At 42.9% G+C, this 21,058-nt stretch overlaps 2 protein-coding genes across 11 annotated transcripts in view; both read right to left on the minus strand.

The window, feature by feature from the left end:
• Positions 1 to 8,741, minus strand: part of GFPT1 (glutamine--fructose-6-phosphate transaminase 1) — a 64,371-nt gene extending 55,630 nt beyond the window's left edge. The window contains exons 1-2 of one of the 3 annotated variants that reach the window (XM_009184354.3): positions 8,552 to 8,739; positions 6,594 to 6,633 (exon numbers count right to left, since the gene is read on the minus strand). Coding sequence is in view for 2 of the 3 variants with exons in the window: in XM_003908759.4 (XP_003908808.1) it covers positions 8,552 to 8,558 (7 nt within the window). In the remaining variant the exon portion in view is untranslated. Of the gene's footprint in view, positions 1 to 6,593; positions 6,634 to 8,551 lie in introns of all 3 variants that reach the window. The other 2 variants (XM_003908759.4, XM_009184353.2) reach the window with 2 other exon arrangements.
• A 9,144-nt stretch (positions 8,742 to 17,885) lies between these two features.
• Positions 17,886 to 21,058, minus strand: part of NFU1 (NFU1 iron-sulfur cluster scaffold) — a 42,376-nt gene continuing 39,203 nt past the window's right edge. For 3 of the 8 annotated variants that reach the window (XM_003908764.3, XM_031655245.1, XM_003908763.3), the window contains one exon: positions 17,886 to 18,061. In XM_003908764.3, the coding sequence (XP_003908813.1) occupies positions 18,017 to 18,061 (45 nt within the window). In that variant the 3' untranslated portion in view covers positions 17,886 to 18,016. Of the gene's footprint in view, positions 18,062 to 18,146; positions 18,238 to 21,058 lie in introns of all 8 variants that reach the window. The other 5 variants (XM_031655246.1, XM_003908761.4, XM_009184355.2 and 2 more) reach the window with 3 other exon arrangements.

The following is a 21,058-nucleotide window of genomic DNA, read 5'->3' on the forward strand; positions in this document are numbered from 1 at the left end:
GAGACCCTGTCTCTACAAAAAATAAAAAATTAGGCATGGTGGTGCATGCCTGTAGTCCCAGCTACTTGGAAGGCTGAGGTGGGAGAATCACTTGATCCCAGGGATTCAAGGTTGCAGTGAACTAGTCAATATTATAATTACAGAATCACATTCTACATTTAAGATTTCTTTAAAATTAAGTATTATCTGAGATACATTTTTTTTCTTTTCACCAGGGGCTCTGCTCTGTCACCCAGCCTGGAGTATAGTGGCACAATTCCAGCTCATTAAAACTACCACCTCCTGGACTCAAGTGATCCTCTCATCTCAGCCTCCCAAGAAGCTGGGACCACAGTGTGCCTGTTATTTATGTGTTTATTTATTTATTTTTCCAATTTTTGAGATGGAGTTTTGCTCTTGTCGCCCAGGCTGGGGTACAGTGATGTGATCTCAGCTCACTGCAACCTCTGTCTCCCAGGTTCAAGCAATTCTCCTGTCTCAGCCTCTGGAGTAGCTGAGATTACAGGCGTGAGCCACCACGCCCGGCTATTTTTTTATTTCTTGTAGAGATGAGGTGTCACCATATTGCCCAGGCTGGTCTCAAATTCCTGGACTCAAGCGATCCTCGTTTCGGCCTCCCAAAGTGCTGGGATTACCGGCATGAGCCACTGCACCCAGGCAAGATACATTTTCTCCAATCCTAAAAGCATACATAAAGACTGAGCGCAGTGGCTCATGCCTACAATCCCAGCGCTTTGGGAGGCCAAGGTAGTTGGATGACTTGAGGTCAGGAGATCGAGATCAGCCAGGCCAACATGGTGAAACCCTGTCTCTATTGTAAAAATACAAAAATTAGCCAGGCATGGGTGACGCGTGCCTGTCCCAGCTACTCAGGAGGCAGAGGCAGGAGAATCACTTGAGCCCGGAAGGTAGGGCAGAGGGTGCAGTGGGCTGAGATCGCACCACTGCACTCCAGGCTGGGCAACACAGTGAGACCCTGTCTCAAAAAAATAAAAAATTTAAAAGTCAAATAAAATAAATCACACATACAAAAATAACATATGAAGTGAAACAATTGAGACTTTCAATTATTTGTGTGTTTTTTTAATCGGTTCATGTCTCCCCTACTTTATTGTAACTATTGCCACTAGAAGGGGCTCCATGACACGTCTCTTGCACATTTAACATTCTGGAGCTCAAATCACTAGTTTAAGTCCTGACATCTCTAATTATACACTCCCTCACAGTCTACCTATGTCATCATCTTTCTTGAGGAAAAAAAGCATGCACTTCCTGCTCACAATCTTCAAATATTCCATCTCTCTCTATTCTCTCTGACCATTCACATCAAATGACAATTTTTCATCATTCTGCCAAGTCAAATCCTCTGGGTCCACTGTGCTCTGACTCCTAGTCTCTAAGCATCTCTACATTGAACTATAACAGCCACGCAGAACTCATCTATCCATTTCAGTCCACTTTCGGATGGGCCCTCCGAACTGCTGACCAATCCTATTAACTCATCACTTGCTTAACTTTCAAACTTCTCCTAGATATTATTTTAGAGTCTAAGCTACATACTACTCTCAAATCCTCATTTTCTCCTCCCAGCTTCTTTTTCATTTTTGGTAGATTCTTACTTTATAGAATTAATTTTTTTTTTTTTTTTTTGAGACAGAGTCTCGTTCTGTCACCCAGGCTGGAGTGCAGTGGCGCTATCTGAGCCCACTGCAACCTCCACTTCCCGAGTTCAAGCGATTCTCCCACCTCAGCCTCTCGAACGGCAGCTGGGATTACAAGCGTGCATTACCATGCCTGGCTAATTTTTGTATTTTTAGCAGAGACCAGGTTTCACCATGTTGGCCAGGCTGGTCTCGAACTCCTTACCTCAGGTGATCTGCTCACCTCGGCCTTCCAAAGTGCTGGGATTACAGGCGTGAGCCACTGTGCCCAGCCAGTATTAAAGTCTTCATTTTCTGTTTTTGTTTTTAAAATATAGAGACAAAGTCTCACTATGCTGTCCAGGCTGGTATCAAACTCCAAGCCTCAAGTGATCCTTGCACCTCAGCCTCCCAAAGTGGTGAGTTTACAAGGGAGAGTCACCGCCCCTCACCCATCTTCTTTTCAACAGTTTAACAACACATATATTAAATACTTCTCATCCTTCCTTGTAACCTCAAGAGAGATATATTACACATGCTACTCTCTGGAGCTAGCCTCTCCCCTACTTGTAACTTAAAAAAAAAAAAAAACAGCCCTGCTCTGTCACCCAGTACCCAGGCTGGAGTGCAGCAGCACAATCATAGCTCACTGCAGCCTCAAACTTCTGGGCTCAATTCTCCCACTTCAGGCTTCTAAGTAGACTGGACTACAGGTATGCACCACCACACCTGGCTAATTTATTTTTTTTTATTTTTATTTTTTTTCATAGAGATGAGAATCTCGCTATGTTGCCCAGGCTGATCTTGAACTCCTAGCCTCAAGTAATCCTCCTGCCTCAGCTTCCTGAGTGGCTGGGATTACAGGTGTGAGCCAAAGCACTGGCTACTTATAACTCTTTTTTTTTTTTTTTTTTTTTTAATAATTGAGACATAGTCTCACTCTGTCACCCAGGCTGGGGTACAGTGGCATGATCTCAGCTCACTGCAACCTCCACCTCCCAGGTTCAAGCAATTCTCCTCTCTCAGCCTCCCAAGTAGCTGGGATTACAAGTGCATACCATGACACTTGGCTATTTTTATATTTTTAGTAGAGATGTGATTTCACTATGTTGGCCAGGCTGGTCTCAAACTCCTGACCTCAAGTGATTTGCCCACTTCAGCCTCCCAAAGTGCTGGTATTACAGTTGTGACCCCTGCTCCGGCCCTTACTCATAACTCTTGATGAGTGTTTCTACAACTTTGTAAATACAGAACTCTTTTCTTAACATCAAAATATTCCGAGGCTCCTTCACAACAATGGGTTAAATGTTTATTATTCAATGATCTAGAACAATTTTTATTCAACTTACAAACAAAGTTATAAGCATATTAATAAGCAATGAACACCCTTTAACAACTTCAGGGCTTGTAGGTCCGGAACCACAGCTCTAGAATTCAACTTCTCAACACTCCCAGAGGACTTCAATCCCAAAATCCTCTTCTTTTTCGTATTACTTGCAGCCCTCCTCCTGAACACAAACTGAGACCCTTCTGCCTTGACATATGCAATTCATCTAATAATTTCTTCATAACCATATCCAATTAACTTCTCTGCAGTATTACATATGAATGACGTTTTTCTACTTTTACAGACTCTGTCCAAGGCAATATACTACTTTGGAACTCTTTTGCCTTTAACCACTGTTCTTTGGTCTGTTTTCCTGGCACTTCTATTTCCTCCTTCAATCCCTCTGGTAGGAGTTCTCAAACTATTTCCGCCTCCATTCACTGACAGGTAACACATGCCATCAATGATTACCTCTCACAGTATACTAATTCTCTATAAGCTGGCACTATTCCTCAAAGTAAAAGTCCTGCCCCAACACCCAGAACATTCCTCACCTAATGCAGATACCCAAAGCCCAGAGCTCTCTAGTCTCTAAATTTCTACTCATTCTACTTGTGGTCTACGACATGGCAATGAACAAGGACTGTGTATTTTCACTTGAAGCTGTTGCATGTGCATTCTTTCCTCTGATCAGGCAGCAATTCCTTGAAGGCAACTCTCTTATTTTAGTCATCTCTGTAAAGGGCAGAGTGCCAAAAATAAAACCATCATTTCAAATATCTGCAAGTATCTTCTAACACTTTCTAGGCACCTGAAATATACAGTCAAAAAATTCCCAAACCACAGAAACAGAACACTATTTCACCGGATGCTAAAAAGGAATGAAGTAAAGAAGGTTTCATAATTAAAGGTTTAAGAATTACCTGGTTAAATAAAGTTAGGTATATATTTAGAACTTTCTAGAACCTTTAATCTCGTTAATTGTGAATCTCCAAGAGCAGAATTTCCCAAACTTGTGTTACAAAACCCTTTCCCGCCTTCTACTGCTCATTACCAGAAACTATTAATCTCTATTTCCAGGGGACAATTGAAGAAATGCTTTTTTTTTTTTTTTTGAAACGGAGTCTCGCTCTGCCGCCCAGGCTGGAGTGAGGTGGCGCGATCTCGGCTCACTGCAAGCTCCGCCTCCCGGGTTCACACCATTCTCCTGCCTCAGCCTCCCGAGTAGCTGGGACTATAGGCGCCCGCCACTACGCCCGGCTAATTTTTTTTTGTATTTTTAGTAGAGACGGGGTTTCACTGTGTTAGCCAGGATGGTCTCGATCTCCTGACCTCGTGATCCGCCCGCCTCGGCCTCCCAAAGTGCTGGGATTACAGGCGTGAGCCACCGCGCCCGGCAGAAATGCTTATTAAGCAATTATTTTCTCTCACAACTTCACATCCAGTATGGTATATAAGGATATGTTAATAGTACTGGTTTTATGACCAATCCTAGCAGCCAATCTCAGCATCCCTCAATTATCCCCAAAATCATTAGACAGTATAATTACAAAAACCTTTTGAAAAATGCGTTTTGGGGCTGGGCGCGGTGGCTTAAGCCTGTAATCCCAGCACTTTGGGAGGCCGAGGCAGGCGGATCACAAGGTCAGGAGATCGAGGCCACAGTGAAACCCTGTCTCCACTAAAAATACAAAAAATTAGCTGGGCGCAGTGGTTGGCGCCTGTAGTCCCAGCTACTCAGGAGGCTGAAGTAGGAGAATGGCGTGAACCCGGAAGGCGGAGCTTGCAGTGAGCTGAGATCCGGCCACTGCACTCCAGCCTGGGCTACAGAGCCGATACTCCGTCTCAAAAAAAAAAAAAAAAGAAAAGAAAAAAGAAAAATTCATTTTAGGATACTTTAAAATTGCAAGTTCCTTTACTGCTTTTAAAAAGGATCTCATTTGCAAACATTCCATTTTATTTATTTTTTTGTTTTGTTTTGTTGAGACAGAGTCTCGCTTTGTCGCCCAGACTGGAGTGCAGTGGCCGCATCTCAGCTCACTGCAAGCTCCGCCTCCCGGGTTCACGCCATTCTCCTGCCTCAGCCTCCGGAGTAGCTGGGACTACAGACGCCCGCCACCTTGCCCGGCTAGGTTTTTGTATTTTTTAGTAGAGACGGGGTTTCACCGTGTTAGCCAGGATGGTCTCGATCTCCTGACCTTGTGATCCGCCCGTCTCGGCCTCCCAAAGTGCTGGGATTACAGGCTTGAGCCACCGCGCCCGGCCTTATTTATTTATTTATTTGTTTATTTATTTTTGAGACAGACTCTCACTCTTGTCACCCAGGCTGGAGTAGAATGGCAAGATCTCAGCTCACTGCAACCTCCGCCTCCTGGGTTCAAGCGATTCTCCTGCCTCAGCCTCCGGAGTAACTAGGATTACAGGCGTGCACCACCACGCTCAGCTAATTTTTTAATATTTTTAGTAGAGATGGGTTTCACCATCTTGGTCAAGCTGGTCTCAAACTTCTGACCTCAAGTGATCCACCCGCCTCAGCCTCCCAAAGTGCTGGGATTGCAGGCATGAGCCACCGCGCCGAGCCCAAAAATTCCATTTTATATACACCATCGGATCAGATGGGTATAACCCCACATTTATAAAAACAATAGCAGAATCTGTTAAAAGCTAGGGATAGCTTAAGTGACTTGACATTCAGCAAAACCAAAAATAATACAAATAAAAAGGACAAAGTATACTCCAAACTAATGAGAAAAAGGAAGATAAAATAAATTTGGAAAATAGACACTATTCTTCTCTGGGAGATTCTCAATGCTTATTATTAATACATTAAAGATTCTAAGAACTCCTCCAATCAAAAAACAAAACAAAACATTACCACGCGATTTAATATGTTGCTTCCTAAATTTACCAGACCATAGGATCTTTTTTCCTAACACTTATTAACAACCCAAAACAAGCTGGTAAACATTATTATATCAGTTTCATCAGTGTATCTGATTGAAAAAAGCATATCAGAATCTTCAATTGTCATTCTTCTGCTTCAACATTGTACAACGTTGAAATAAAATAATCTTTTAGGAAAATTTAACTAGGGCCGGGTAAGGTGGCTCACTCCTGTAATCCCAGCACTTTGGGAGGCCAAGGCAGGTGGATTACCTGAGGTCAGGAGACCAGCCTGGTCAACATGGTGAAACCCCACCTCTACCAAAAACGCAAAAATTAGCCAGGTATGGTGGTACACCCCTGTAATCCCAGCTACATCGGGAGGCTGAACCCGGGAGACGGAGGCTGCAGTAAGCCACTCCAGCCTGGGCAACAGAGTGAGACCCGTCTCAAAAAAAAAAAAAGAAAGAAAGAAAGAAAAAAAAAAGAAAAACTTAACTAGACAGCAAGTAATCAGAAGGTAAGCTTCCAGATTTTCCCATCTATTCTAATTTTCACTCCATTTCTCTGCTCAGGAATTTTAGTTCAATGATTAAGATGTGGGAGGAAAATAATGACACTCATCTTCTTATCTTTCAGAATTAACATTAGAGAGAAAATAAATTCTGAACCCTATCCCTAGAATCATGCAAAACTGTGGTATGACTTAAAAGCAGGACCTCAGAAATGCCTCAAATACTCACTTTTTATTTCTTCAATACCTGTTTCCTCAGCAGTAAAATTCTGTGGAATGAAGACACAGACTATGTGAAAACTCCCAACATTTAGTCTTCACCCTAAAGGTATCTCCCTTATCTGAACCTGATTTCCATATCTGATTTATTTATTTTTTGATTTTTATTTATTATTTTTGAGACGAAGTTTCGCTCTTTTTTGTCCAGGTTGGAGTGCAATGGTGCGATCTCGATCTCAGCTCACTGCAACCTCCACCTCCTGGGTTCAAGCAACTCTCCTGCCTCAACTTCCTGAGGAGCTGGGATTACAGGCGCGCACCACCACGCCCAGCTAATTTTGTATTTTTAATAGAGACGGAGTTTCACCATGTTGGCCAGGCTAGTCTTGAACTCCTGACCTCAGGTGATCCGCCTGCCTCGGCCTACCAAAGTGCTGGGATTATAGGCGGGAGCCACCACGCCTGGCGCTGATTTTTTTTTTTTTTTTTTTTTTTCAGTAAGTACTTTACGTTTTTTTTCCTGGACCATGATGAAATGACCTGCAATGAGTACTTGATGAGGACACAACCCGTCATTCCGGAACAGTTAACTAGCAAATGAAGCACACTGGAGATTGACCAGTTTGCAAATTCACTACTTCGCAGCTCCAAACTAAATGCAAAGCCATTCTAAGTAGACACTGCAAAAGTCTGATTCTGAAGTCAGCTCTACTCTAATAATTTCAGCAAGCTATTTATAGGTGTTTGTTTTTATGCGGGTTTTTTTTAATGTACTCTAAATTTAAACCTGGTCCTCATTTCCAGAAGCTGAAATGAGCATAAATGCAGGAAATATACACACTAACGAGTACAATCCACCTCCTGTTCAGCTCCTTCGTGCAAAAGGCTGCAAATAAGAAGTCTCCCAGAGAGTTTTCAATTCTCTTATAATGGTACTTCCCTTAAAAAAAAAAAAAAAAAAAAAAAAAAAAACTGTTCTTTCTTCCAGGGATAAAGTCAGTTGTAAATTTCAGTAAGAAAGGTAAGAATACAATTATTTTTACTGGCAATAGCCAAGTTAACACCAATTTTAGAGGACATCAGTCATGTCAGACACGATTCTCAAAATCTCTTTCACTAACACTTAGGTAATAATAAACGACTCTCAAAACATGAAATAAAAGAGCCTAACCTTAATTTTTTAACTGCTCTAGCAAAGGTATTTGTTAAACTTTCCATAGCTAGTATTTTTAACGGGTGCACATGCAAGGGATAAATGATGTTTTTCATAGTTGGCATTCTAAAGGGGTATACATAACTGATATTTTTCAGAGCTGGCATTAATGGGTGCACATGCAAATGATAAATTAAGTATAATCTATTGCCACAGACATTTGAAGGACTCTTGCACTAGAGGATCAGGTCTAAGCCCATTAACCAAATTATTGATTAGCAATTATTTCTGTTGAGACAAGGGATGGCAGGAAGTATCACGTTTAATGCCACTATTGTGGCTCTAGCTACGGTCTGTCTTCTATTGGGCCTGCCTGAAAACAAGTAAAATATGTTTTGAAAGGTTTTTAGAAAAATGCAAGATAAGTTCAATGTTCCACAGGTTGCCTCACTCACCTGGTGGGCCCTTTTGAAGGTACCCCCCTCCACACCTCAATTCCCTCAGCCCTTTCCTCCTTTTTCAATAAAGGCGTTTCTCTCCCCTCTCCGTTCCTTCTCCGCGCAAAGGCGCCCGCTAGCCCCCAGCGGAGGGGGCCCGCCTTCCTCTCAGGTGCCTTTCTCCCGGCCGCCACCCCCTCTCCCGCACGCGGATGCCGACCCCCGCCCTCCGCAGCCACCACTGGACGCCCCTTGCCCATCAGCCAGACTTCGCACCCTCCACACTCCCGCTTCCGCCCGTCGCCTTGGGCCTTAGCGGCGCCCGCACCGCACCCCAGCGCCGCCCGGCAACACGCCCCCCGCCCCCGGCCCCCTTACCACACATGATGCCGGAGACACGGCCCGCGAGGCCAGGGGCGAGTGGCTGGCGGAATCGGGGGTGCACACACGAGCTTCGGTGGGCAATCTGCGGGCTCGGGGGCCGGGGTGGCGTCGACACGACTCCCTCGGGGATGCGATGGCCAAGGCAACGACAGCCTTCTCCACCTCCCAGGCTCCGCCAGCAACCGCCGCCAGGCCCCGCCCCTCGGCGCGCAGCGCGCCGCCGCCGGTAGGCCCCATTGAACCGCTCACGCGCCGCTCACACGCAGGTCCCGCCTCCCAGCGCTGCCCCGCCCCCCGAGCCCACGCAGGCGCTGGACTGCTGGCGGCGGAGACGTGGCAGTAGCTCGTGGCAGTGTCCGCCTGGAGTTCCTGGAAACGCCCTCCCTGGGGCGAGCCGCGGGAGGCACTGAGCCGAGAAGGAGGGAGAAACTCAGCACCTAGCAGGGAATGACGGAAAGAGAAGGATGGAATTGTTAGCAAAGCAATAGCTCCGGGTGCGCGTGCAGTGCAGCCCCAGGCCCCAAGCTCCAGCACTGCACGAAGCGGAGAAAGAGGAGGAAGAAAGCAGGAAGTCTAAACAGGGAATCCTGGGGTACATAGGCTGAAAAAAAACTGCAAAGAATTAGGTGAGGTGGGAGGAGAGAGATAACAAAATTCTTGACTGCAAAGCCCCGAAGGGTCAGCCTCTCTGGTGATAAGCAATTCAATTCCCTGTGTAATATACTTGGCCCCTAAAAGCCCTCCGCATCCATTGCCTCCATAACCCTCAGTTTATTGTGGAAGGGTAGAGGAGGAATGCAAGGCTCAACTATCCGACTATGAGCCTGGAAGTAAGAAACTGCTGGCCCACCTCCTCCCATGGCCTACCTGAGAGGGCTAGGAATTCCCTAGCTTTAACAGCCGCGCGTTTGAATTATGAACGATTCATTCTATGAATTAATGCTCCATGTCTGACAAGAGAGACTTGATTAGAGAGGGATGATGTTTCTCAGAACTTACTACCTGGGCATTTGCTTTAAACAGCCTTAAATGGTGTTTTCAGTGAAATGTAGAGTTATCAGAACTCTATAATGGCTCTAGAGTAGTATTAAAAACGTTCATGGCACACAGAATTCCTGGAGTGCTGACTGCTGTTCTCGTGTCTGGTCTTATCCGTCCTTCCAGCCTGATACACTCCCAACAGGCTCAACAGGTAGTTCCTGAACTGGGCCAGGATGGTCAAATCTTTTGCACACTTTGGTTACTCTGCATGGAATCTCCACCCCATCTCTGTTTAGATGCTACTTCTTCAGGAAAGCCTTTTTTATCTCCCCCAGACAGATTTAGAGACATGCATTAACCTCTCACTCTTTGAGCCACTCACTGTAAAGAAATACGCTTTGATATCTTATGATTTTCTGTATTTTCCCACTGGGCTATAAGTTTCTTGAAGCTAGAACTAGATTTTACATACCCAACACTTTTAGACCACAGCACAAAATAAAAGATCAAATTTATTTTGGAATGAGTGAAAAAAGTCCTATTTTCTTAGCAGAATTAACCTTCTATGGCTGGTTATATGATTAAGTGATCATAAGGCTTTCAGTTTTTCTTAAGGGGAAAAATGCCTTTTTTCACTTGCCTCAGAGAGGCTGAAAAATGTCACTAAGCATTTAACTAAAAATATAACTAAGCAGAGGATTTCTCACCTAAAAGCCCTTTTAATATTTCAATCCCTTAAGTCCCTAGATCACCCAGAGCAAAGTTAAAAAAAAAAGAAACAAACAAACAAACAAAACCAGTGCGCTTTTTGGTAATACATTTCTTAATTCAAGAAACAAAAGACTGTGGATATACATCTAGCCTAAGAACCCTCATCTAAGGCTCTGGTGAGAACTCCGTTGTATTACCTAGAAGCCAAGGTATGGTTCCAATGCTTAAGCAACATCTTTGTGCACTGGCAGCAAACCTGTCAATGCCACAAAGAAAATGTCAGTAGTACCACCAGAGTTCTCACGCTCCAACTATAATAATCTATTTAACCCTTCGCTTTCCTTTTCTGCCTGCTACTCCGTCACAATGACTGTCAATTTGTCTTATCCATCTCCACTCAACAAGCTATTTTGGAAGATATTTATGAATAAGTTGAGAAGAAGAAACTAGTGTTGAGAAGAAGAAACTAGTGTTACAGGTCTTTTAAAATTCGTCTAAATACAAATTTTTAGAAGTTTTCAGTAAAGACCGGAAAGTCCCCAACTCTAAAAAAAAAGTTAAAAAAAAAGTAAATAAAAAAACAATTTGACAAAAAAGAGAAGAAACTTTGAAGGACAGTATTTTCCCAACTCAGCCTTGAAGAACCTCACTAACCCAACACAACAAAGAACCCCTTGTAACCATGTGCCAGTTAAGATAAACACTTTGGGTGCCTGACCTCCCTTTATACAGAGCTCCGCCTTAGTTGGGCCTTTGGGAATAAGGCCTGGAGGAGAGGAAAATAAATGATCTATGAAGGAAAGGAGACATCTGGGTCTAATTCAAACATCTGAGGGACTGGATCAAAACATTCTGAACGACAATCAAAACATTCTGAACGACAACAAAAAAAGTAATGATGGCAAGGGGGTGTCATTCACCATCTCTTTATGTAAGTACATTTCCCTGTTCATAGATTCAGTCCCATTGGATCTGATGGCTGAAGGCCATCAGAGCTTCCAGTTGCCATTACTAACGCAATGAAGAACCTTGATTGAAAGAGCTATAGTCATTTTTGTTAACCTTTATGTGAATTCCAGTAATAAATAGCAATAAAATTATGAAAATAAAAATTCCTTTGCATAAGAATTTTTGGAGCTACCAAATGGGGAGCTAGGGCACATATGTCCTACTTTTTAGGGAGCTTTGCGGAGAAATGTACCCCAGTGGACAGAGAAGATGGTAGCAAGTATCAAAGGAAAAAGAAATAGGTTGAGCCCCTGCGGCCTATGAAAAGAAATGAGGACAAGAACAAAAGGCACCAATCAAGGTCTCAGAAAGACCCTGTGAGTGAACCCCATTAACCTCCCACAATTCATCCCACACACTCTGGCTCCAGAGGGACCTGTCAAAAATACAAATGTGATCCAGTTTTTCCTTGCTTCCAATTTCGTGGGTACTCTTCACCCACAGGATGAGTACTGGGTTTCCCAATTCAGTGGCAGCACTCCTACAGAGAAGAGCTCTCACAGAGCTCTTCAAGGATGCAGCTCTCACAAATTTATTTCTCACAGTCATGGCGAAAGATGTGCCTAGAGGGCAGAGCTTTCACTGACAAATAATAAATAGAAGCCCACTCAAACTAGATGAAGAAGGGGATTTACTGGCTCACGTAATTGGAATGGACAGAAATACAAACAGCCTTCAGCACATCTATACCCAGGGACAGAATGTTGTCAGAACTCTTGAACTACCTCTCTGACCTCATGGACAGGGAAATAACCCTTAAATAGCTCTGCAATCACATCTTTATAGTTTGCAGCCCAAAAGGAGAGAGAGGCTATTCCTCCATCCTTACTTTTTATATTCTAGACAAGGATTCTGGCCAGTCCAGTGTGAGTCACATGCCCCACTCCTGTGGCAAAGAAGGCAAGACATTGTGATAGGACAGCTCCACCAGAGCCCTATAGAGTCATTCAGCCACATATGGCAAGAGGGAGCAGTTATTCAAAGGAAACGGGAAGGTGTTGCTAAAAGAAGAACACCAAGAAGGCACACAAAAAAAATACGTCCACCACATCAAGCAAATATGACCTGATTGCCGCCCAGAAAACTTCAGGCTTGAGGACAAAGGATGCTGACTCCAACTAGAACTTGTGCCCTCCCCAATACTCCTCTCCACGATAGCCCCAAATTTTTCCAGTAGGCAGAAGCTGGGGCAGAGTTTTCTAGCTCTGTGAGAAATTCATTCATTCTACTGCCAAGAAAGTCAACAAATTGAAAACCATGAGATTAACTGGTCCTATCTTTAACCTACTATTTCTGTCCTGTAGGATGTGAACAGACCCACAATAAGGGTGAACCATTCAGGGAGCTGCCTAGAACTGAAAGATCACTTGAAACGTAAGGACACCGAAAAAGTACTATTTTCTAGGGTTTCTTTCAAGGGATACAAAAGTTGCTTCTCTATATCCTATAAGCCCCTAGGGAATAATCACAGATAACACTGATATGGCAAAATGGAGTATATGGCTAGGATTTCCCAAGAGGGGTGCAGATTCCCTCTGGACTGGAAAGCAACCAGCTTCATATTCCTGCACAAAAAAATGGACACACATGTTCATACCACTGCCTTTGTCTACTGTGGTTCTAGACTCTTGCCCATTAGTAAGCACCTATGAAAGCAAGGAAAGCTTCTCCCCTCCCTCAAGTAGGAATACTCAAGAGGGGTATGGGCCCAACTTCCTTAAGACAGAATAGAATAGCTATAATGTGCATAGGCCTTGCAGCCAGAATGCCAGAATTCATGTTCCTGGCTTTTCCACTCAAGTTGCATGGCAATGGACAATGTACTTTTCCTTGTACCTCCATCTTCCAGTTCATAAAAATGGAGACAATAGGCCAGGCACAGTGGCTCATGCCTGTAATCACAGAGCTTTGGGAGTCCAAGGCGGGTGGATCACTTGAGGTCAGGGACCATCCTGGCCAATATGGTGAAACCTTGTCTCTACCAAAAATACAAAAATAGTCGGGCATGGTGGCGCATGCCTGTAATTCCAGAAGAATCGCTTGAACTTGGGAGGAGGAGGTTTCAGTGAGCTGAGATGGTGCCACTGCACTCCAGCCTGGATGACAAAGCAAGACTTCATCTCAAAAATAAAAGGGGGGAGGTGGAGGAGGGACAATAGTTAACAATCGCATACGATTAAATGACTTCATAAATGTAAGGTGCTTAGAACAGTGTTTGTGAAAACTTCAGGCTTGAGAACAAAGGATGTTCAATGAACGTTTGCTATTTTTATATATGTTGCTCTCATATGACTGTATGTCATCCTGTATAGGGCTTCATCTTAATTTTGGTTAGTGAAAAATCCTCAGGCCAGGCGTGGTGGCTCGCACCTGTAATCTCAGCACTTTGGGATGCTGAGGCAGGTGGATCACTTGAGCCCATGAGTTGCAGAGCCACCTGAGCAACATGGTGAAATCCTGTCTCTACAAAAAAAAAAAAAAAAAATTAGCTGGGTGTGGTAGTGTGCACCTATAGTCCCAACTACTTGGGAGGCGGAGGTGGAAGAATCACTTGAGCATGGGAAGTCAAGGCTGCAGTGACCCACAATCACGCCACTGCACTCCAGCCTGAAGGCAATAGAGTGAGACCCTGTCTCAACAACAACAAAAAAGAAAAACCCCTCAAATGCCTGGTGTACTCTTGACCAATAATCTTAGTTTCAAATACTTATTGAAGCATCCTGTATTTACAAAGTGTTTTCAGGATATTTCATGTAAAATATTTTATAAAAGCTGGACATGGTTGAGCATGCCTGTAGTCCTAGCTACTTGGGAGGCTGAGGCAGGAAGATGGCTTGAGCCCAGGAGTTTGAGGCTGCACTGAGCTATGATTGCACCACTGCAACTCCAGCCTGGGTAACAGGGTAAGACCTCATCTCTATTTTAAAAAGAAAAAGAAAAAATAAATAAATACAAAATATTTTATGCATTTTGGGGGTCTCTTGTATGTTTGGGTTTTTTTTTTAATTTTTGTTTTGGCTAAACACAACTAATAGTGATTATTAGTCTTTCTTTGGGATTATATAGAGAGAAATTCAGTATAAATATTCCAAAATAAAAACCATTACCTGATTAAACTTAGTATTTGAATAGTGGTTCAATTAATTTAAAAATACAAGTTAATTTGTTTTTGTTTTGACATGGAGTCTTGCTGTCATCGAGGCTGGAGTGCAGTTGCGTGATCTCAGCTCACTGCCACCTCTGCCTCCCGGGTTCCAGCGGTTCTCCTGCCTCTGCCTCCCGAGCAGCTGGGATTACAGGGGCCCACCACCATGCCCAGCTAATTTTTGTATTTTTTTAGTAGAGACAGGGTTTTACCATGTTTGCCAGACTGGTCTCGAACTTCTGACCTCAGGCGATCCACCTGCCTCAGTCTCTCAAAATGCTGGAATTACAGGCGTGAGCCACTGCAGCCGGCATGTTTTCATTTTAAGGTTGACGTTTGGCAGTTTACCACAAATGAAAAATTGGTAAAAGTATTTACCAAGTCCTCCATCATTTACCAGTCTCTCAGAATGCAATCAGCTTCAAGTTACAGAATACCTGATAACAGTAGCTAAAACAAGAAAAACATTTATCTCACGTCATATAAACTCTGAAAATGAGTGTAATTCTTAGTCTGGCCAAAAGGCCAACAATGTCTCAAGGATCCAGGCCCCTCCTTTTTTTTCCTTTTTTTTTTTTCTGAGACACAGTCTTGCTGTCACCCCGGGTGGAGTGCAGTGACATGATCTCAGCTCACTGCAACCTCTACCTCCCAGGCTCAAGTGATTCTCAAGCCTCAGACTCCCTAGCAGCTGGGACTACTAGGTGGCATATGCCACTGCACCAGGCTAATTTTTGTGTTTTTAAGTAGAGATGGGGTTTCACCATGGTGGCCACACTGGTCTCAAACTCTTGGCCTCAAGTGATCTACCCTCTGGGGCCTCCCAAAGTGCTGGGATTACAGGTATGAGCCACCGTGCAAGGCCAAGGATCCAGACCCTTTCTTTGCTCTTTGTTATTCTCAGTGAACAAACTTTTAGTCATGATTACAAGTTGATTATCATTGCTTTGAACATCACACTCTACAGTGTACCAAGCAGGAAGAAAAGGAATGGAGGAAAAAAAAAGGGGGGCCTTCTTTCCAGAGATTAACTCACATACACACTGTCTTAACCAGGAAAGACAATCTTTCCAGAATTCTCCAACAGACTTTCTCTTCCAGTTTACTGGCCAGAGCTAGGTCATATGGCTACCCACAGACTAATGACTTGGAAAAGAAAAATGGAGTTAAAGTGACTGGTTTAATCATAACTTATCCCCTGGGACTGAGGTGAGACCTACTGAGAGGGCCTTCCTTAACAAGAAGTGAGGGTATATGTGAGGGTAGGCAACCAAGAGTTTCTGTGGCATTCTCTACACTACCACTGCCTACTTGTGCACCATTTTCACTTTATACTCAAGCCATACTTAGCTTCTTGAGGTTCCCAAATACATTTCACACTTACAATTCTGATTACACTACTCTTTATGCCTAGAATCCCACACCTTTCCTCCTTGTTCTTCATGGCTGTTAATTTTGTAGAAAATCTTTCCAATACTTTGGCTTCTCAATTGAAGAATTTCCTGGTTTTTTTTGTTGTTGTTGTTGTTGTTGTTGGTTTGTTTGTTGAGACAGAATCTCACTCTGTCACCCAGGATGGAGTGCAGTGGCACAATCCCAGCTCACTGCAACCTCCACCTCCCAGGTTCAAGGGATTTTCGTGCCTCAGCCTCCTGAGTAGCCGGGATTACAGGCACATGCCACCTCACCTGGCTAATTTTTGTATTTTTAGTAGAGATGGGGTTTCACCATTGGCCAGGCTGGTCTCGAATTCCTTACCTCAAGTGATCTGCCCGCCTCAGCCTCCCAAAGTGTTGGGATTATAGGCGTGAGCCACTGCGCTGGGCCAATTTCCTCTCTTCTAATAATCTAACCCTCCACCCAATTCAGCCTCTTATTTCATGGTCACATCCAAGATATGCCATTATTTGCATCTCATCCACCATGTCAATTTCCTATAGCTTCAACTAAAGGGCAGGTTAAGTTGCCTTGCTTATGAAGCAATTCCCCGTGTCTAAATTAAATTCATACATGATATCTCCAGGAATGAATTCTCCAACCCTACTATTTGGTTCAGTGAACCAAAGGATAAAAGTAAAAACTTCAATTCCCAGCACTCACAACTGCTAGAGTTCTTCCTGTTTCCATCACTATCTTAATCTCCTTAATATAAGGGACTAGAATTCCAGAGATGCAATTTATCACTACTATTTCCCATCTTTCCTTTCCCTGTATTTTCTATTAACTGCAGTCTCTGAATTACTATAGAAAAATGAGAGAGAACGCTAAATCACTCTTTTGGCTACCTGAAAAAGCAGCACTCCTAGAGTAGAAAGTCTGGCATAGTACAGATTATGGATCTCTGAGTCAGAAGCCAGTGGAAGGACCAAAGCAGCTTCTTCTCTCCTCTTCAGCAATTCTGATTCATAAGGTAAAGGCTGGGCATGCTGAGGCAGTTTTTCTAATTCAGCCATCTCCATCTTAACCAATAGAAACTGTGTCCGGATTCTAGAAGTTAGTTTTTGATTTTTTGCATTTGTTTGTTTTTGAGATGCAGTCTCGCTCTGTTGCCCAAGCTGGAGTGCAGTGGCGTGATCTCAGCTCACTGCCACCTCCGCCTCCTGGTTTCAAGCAATTCTCCTGCCTCAGCCTCCTGAGTAGCTGGGATTACAGGCATGTGCCACCATGCCCGGCTAATTTTTGTATTTTTAGTAGAGACAGGGCTTCACCATGTTGTTCAGGCTGGTCTCGAACTCCTGACCTTGTGATCCGCCCACCTCAGCCTCCCAAAGTGCTGGGATTACAGGCATTAGCCACCACACCCGGCCATTTTTGGGATTTTTTGGTCTTAAGAAGTTCTTTGCTACTTAATTGAGGGCTAGCAGCCAGATACCATTTTTAAAACAGAATTGTTTAGCTGGGGTTTTTTTTTTTGTTTTTTTTTTTTTGAGAGGGACTCTCCCTCTGTCACCCAGGCTGGAGTGCAGTGGCCGGATCTCAGCTCACTGCAAGCTCCGCCTTCCGGGTTTACGCCATTCTCCTGCCTCAGCCTCCTGAGTAGCTGGGACTACAGGCGTCCACCACCTCACCCGGCTAGTTTTTTGTATTTTTTAGTAGAGACGGGGTTTCACCGTGTTAGCCAGGATGGTCTCAATCTCCTGACCTCGTGATCTGCCCGTCTCAGCCTCCCAAAGTGCTGGGATTACAGGCTTGAGCCACTGTGCCCGGCCCTAGCTATTTCTTAAGCTAAAAACTTCAGTAAAAATAGTTTTAGATATTTTGCAAAAAGCCATTTTAGAATATTCTAAAAAGCATTCTGTTTCTTCCTGTATGAAAAAAGTAAATAAATTAGATGGGGGAAATGTATTTTAAACTCCTTCACACATATGCAAAGGAGCCATGGGAAATGAGGAACAAAAATAAAAATATCCTTGGATAAAATCCACATGTACAGAAGATGATTCAAGAGGTTATAAATAACTCATATGAGGTAAAGCAAACATGTAATATTTCTATATCATTCTCTGAAGAGCATATTTTATTATTCTTCAAGTTCCTCAGCATATTAATAATAAAAACTTGATATATATTATCAACAAGTCTGACTGTTGTGCCCAAAGAAAATCCAGATTATTTTAAGGTGAGTTTGCTTCTTTTTCATCTGATTCATCATCCATAACCTAAAACCAAAAAACAAAGACAATTTAAGAATTAAGAAAATGATTAGATTTTGCTATTTTCCTGATTTTAATATTACTTCTTTACCTGATATACTCTGTAACGATGCATGACAAGCCAGTAAGAATAAATCTATTAACAGCCCCAAAGAACAAGGTTTGAATCATAACCTGGTATCCTAAAAACATAAAAGCAAATTAAATATTTGGAAATTAATTAAAGCATTGATCACTTCTCCTTGTCTCAAAGAGGCTACCCACAGCAGAGTCTCAGCTGGGCAGAAAAGACTATAAATAATTAACTGGGACCAGGCACGGTGGCTCATGCCTGTAATCCCAGCACTCTGGGAGGCCGAGGCAGGTGGATCATGAGGTCAGGAGATGGAGACCATCCTGGCTAACACGGTGAAACCCCGTCTCTACTAAAAATGCAAAAAATTAGCTGGGCCTGGTAGCGAGCGCCTATAGTCCAAGCTACTAGAGAGGCTGAGGCAGGAGAATGGCGTGAACCGGGGAGGTGGAGATTGCAGTGAGCCGAAATCATGCCACTGCACTCCAGCCTGGTGACAGAGCGAGACTCTGTCTCAAAAAAAAAAAAAAAAAAATTAACTGGTATTCTCTATCCATAAGACTAACGTAATTGACTTTTTCTTTTTTTCAAAACCATCTTATTTACTTAAATATATTCTGTGAAGCTATACCAAACTGTTATTATAAAAGCATTTATTTTTATTAAAATTAATCCCCAAGGAAAGTAAAAAACAAAATCCACCATATTAGAAACTAATTATTTTAGTCTTACTCAGATAAAAGGTCATTTTAAACCTCAGGAAAATGTTACAACAACTATTATCTTTCCATGAGTTAATGTATTACTAAGATAACAGACTAACTCCATTGGAGAAGGAAAAAGTTACATAAACCTAAGAATGCTTTTTCCTCCTTGCCACACCTATTACAATTAGATGCCAATTCAAGTTTCTAATCTGAAGGCCAATTCATCACCCCACCCTGGACAAATGAATAAAAATGTTTCTCAGTCAATCCACCAAAGTATCAACTAATGTAATTTTTTAAGGCATATAGATGATAATGGAACAAAATAAGGTTTAAAAAAAAAAAAATCTAGGCCAGGCATCGTGGTTCACGCCTGTAATCCCAGCACTTTGGGAGGCTGAGGCGGGCGGATCACCTGAGGTCAAGACTTCAAGACCAGCCTGGTCAACATGGGGAAACCCCTGTTGCTACTAAAAATACGAAAATTAGCCGGGCATGGTGGCGCGTGCCTGTAATTCCAGCTACGGGGGAGGCTAAGGCAGGAGAATCATTTGAACTCAGGAGGTGGAGGCTGCAGTGAGCCAAGATCACGCCATTGTACTCCAACCTGGGCAACAAGAGTGAAACTACGTCTCAAAAAAAAAAAAAAAAAAAAAAATCTAGATTCTGGCTCTGATCTGAGACAATCAATAGAAAAAGAATTCTTTCATAGGATATCTTTTCGGTTGAGTAAAAATTGGTATTTATTTGCAAGAAATTAATATTTTACAACCAATTTCAACAATACCCAATCCAAAAAATTTTGTCAACCAACTCATATTTTAGGCAGAATTATTCCTTAATTTGGAATAATATTCCCAAATACTTAATACAAAACATGTATAGGACATTTGTAAGGCACACAGCTAGTTGTTGCAGAGGAATACAAAGACTTGGATATGATTTCAGGTCTCTTAGGGAGCTTCCACGTAAACATAAAGCTAAAACAGATACAAAAAGCCACATAAATATAAAGCCAAAACACAAGCTTTGGACCTGTCAAAAAGAACTTAATTCCAAGTGGGGGATTGATTAAAAACTTTAAAGAGGAGATGGCATGTACTGGACCAAAACAATGGTGTGGAGGCTAAAGCAACTCCATCTTGGATGCTAATCTGCCACATTGACTAACCTCAGTTCTAGGAATGCCTCTGAGATTTCTATTTAATTCTGCCTTTAGGTAAAAATAACCTTGATGTTATCCTAAACAACACATACTTAGCATAAATCTTGCCTTTAAGCAAATTATAGGCTATTAGGCAAATAGTATTCGTGCCTTTTCCAGAAGGGCTGACTTCAATTGTCCTACACATATCTTCTGAAGCATGTGTACCCATTCCTCCTAGGCTATATAAGCCCTGAGTCTAGGGGGTAACAATGCAGGGATCCATCATCTTGCAGCTGCCCGATAAATGGCTTCTGTTCCTCAATCCCTATTAAATGTTTCTTTCTGACCAACTGGATTTGTCAGCCTTTCTTCAGCCTCTCATCAGCTCCCTAAGACTTTGGGGATAGGTCTATATAGACCTGCTCACTGTGGAACAGATGAATTTTAATACTACCCAAGGATGAGTGATTCCCAGTGGAGCCCTTAAGGGCACAGAATTACCTGAGGTGGTCAGGCGTGGTGGCTCATGCCTGTAATCCTAGCACTCTGGGAGGCTGAGGCGGGCAAATTGCCTGAGCTCAGGAGTTCAAAACCAGCCTGGGCAACACGGTGAAATCCCATCTCTACTAAAATACAAAATACAAAAAATGGTGGCATGTGCCTGTAATCCCAGCTACTCATGAGGCTGAGGGATGGGAACTGCTTCAACCTGGGAGGTGGAGGTTGCAGTGAGCCGAGATAGCATGTCACTGCACTCCAGCCTGGGCAACAGAACAAGATTCTGTCCCAAAAAAAAAAAAACAAAGAATGAATTACCTGAAATTCTGTGGGTTGGAAATTTCTAATTTCTACACATCCCTTCACTCCTTGATAATCTCTCTCCATAAGGCCATGCTTTTTGGTTGAGAATCACTGCAGTATTAAGAGTCATTATTACTGATGACAAGGTGCTGTGTTATACCCCTTAGGTATGTTGGCAAAAACAAAAAAAAAAATGTTGATATTGTGCTATACATAAAGCTTTAGAATTCTATTCAGTATAATGACAAACTATGATTTCTAATAGGCTTCTTGCT

This window comes from Papio anubis, chromosome 14, assembly GCF_008728515.1.
Source record: "Papio anubis isolate 15944 chromosome 14, Panubis1.0, whole genome shotgun sequence".
In the NCBI taxonomy this organism is placed as follows: Eukaryota; Metazoa; Chordata; class Mammalia; order Primates; family Cercopithecidae; genus Papio; species Papio anubis.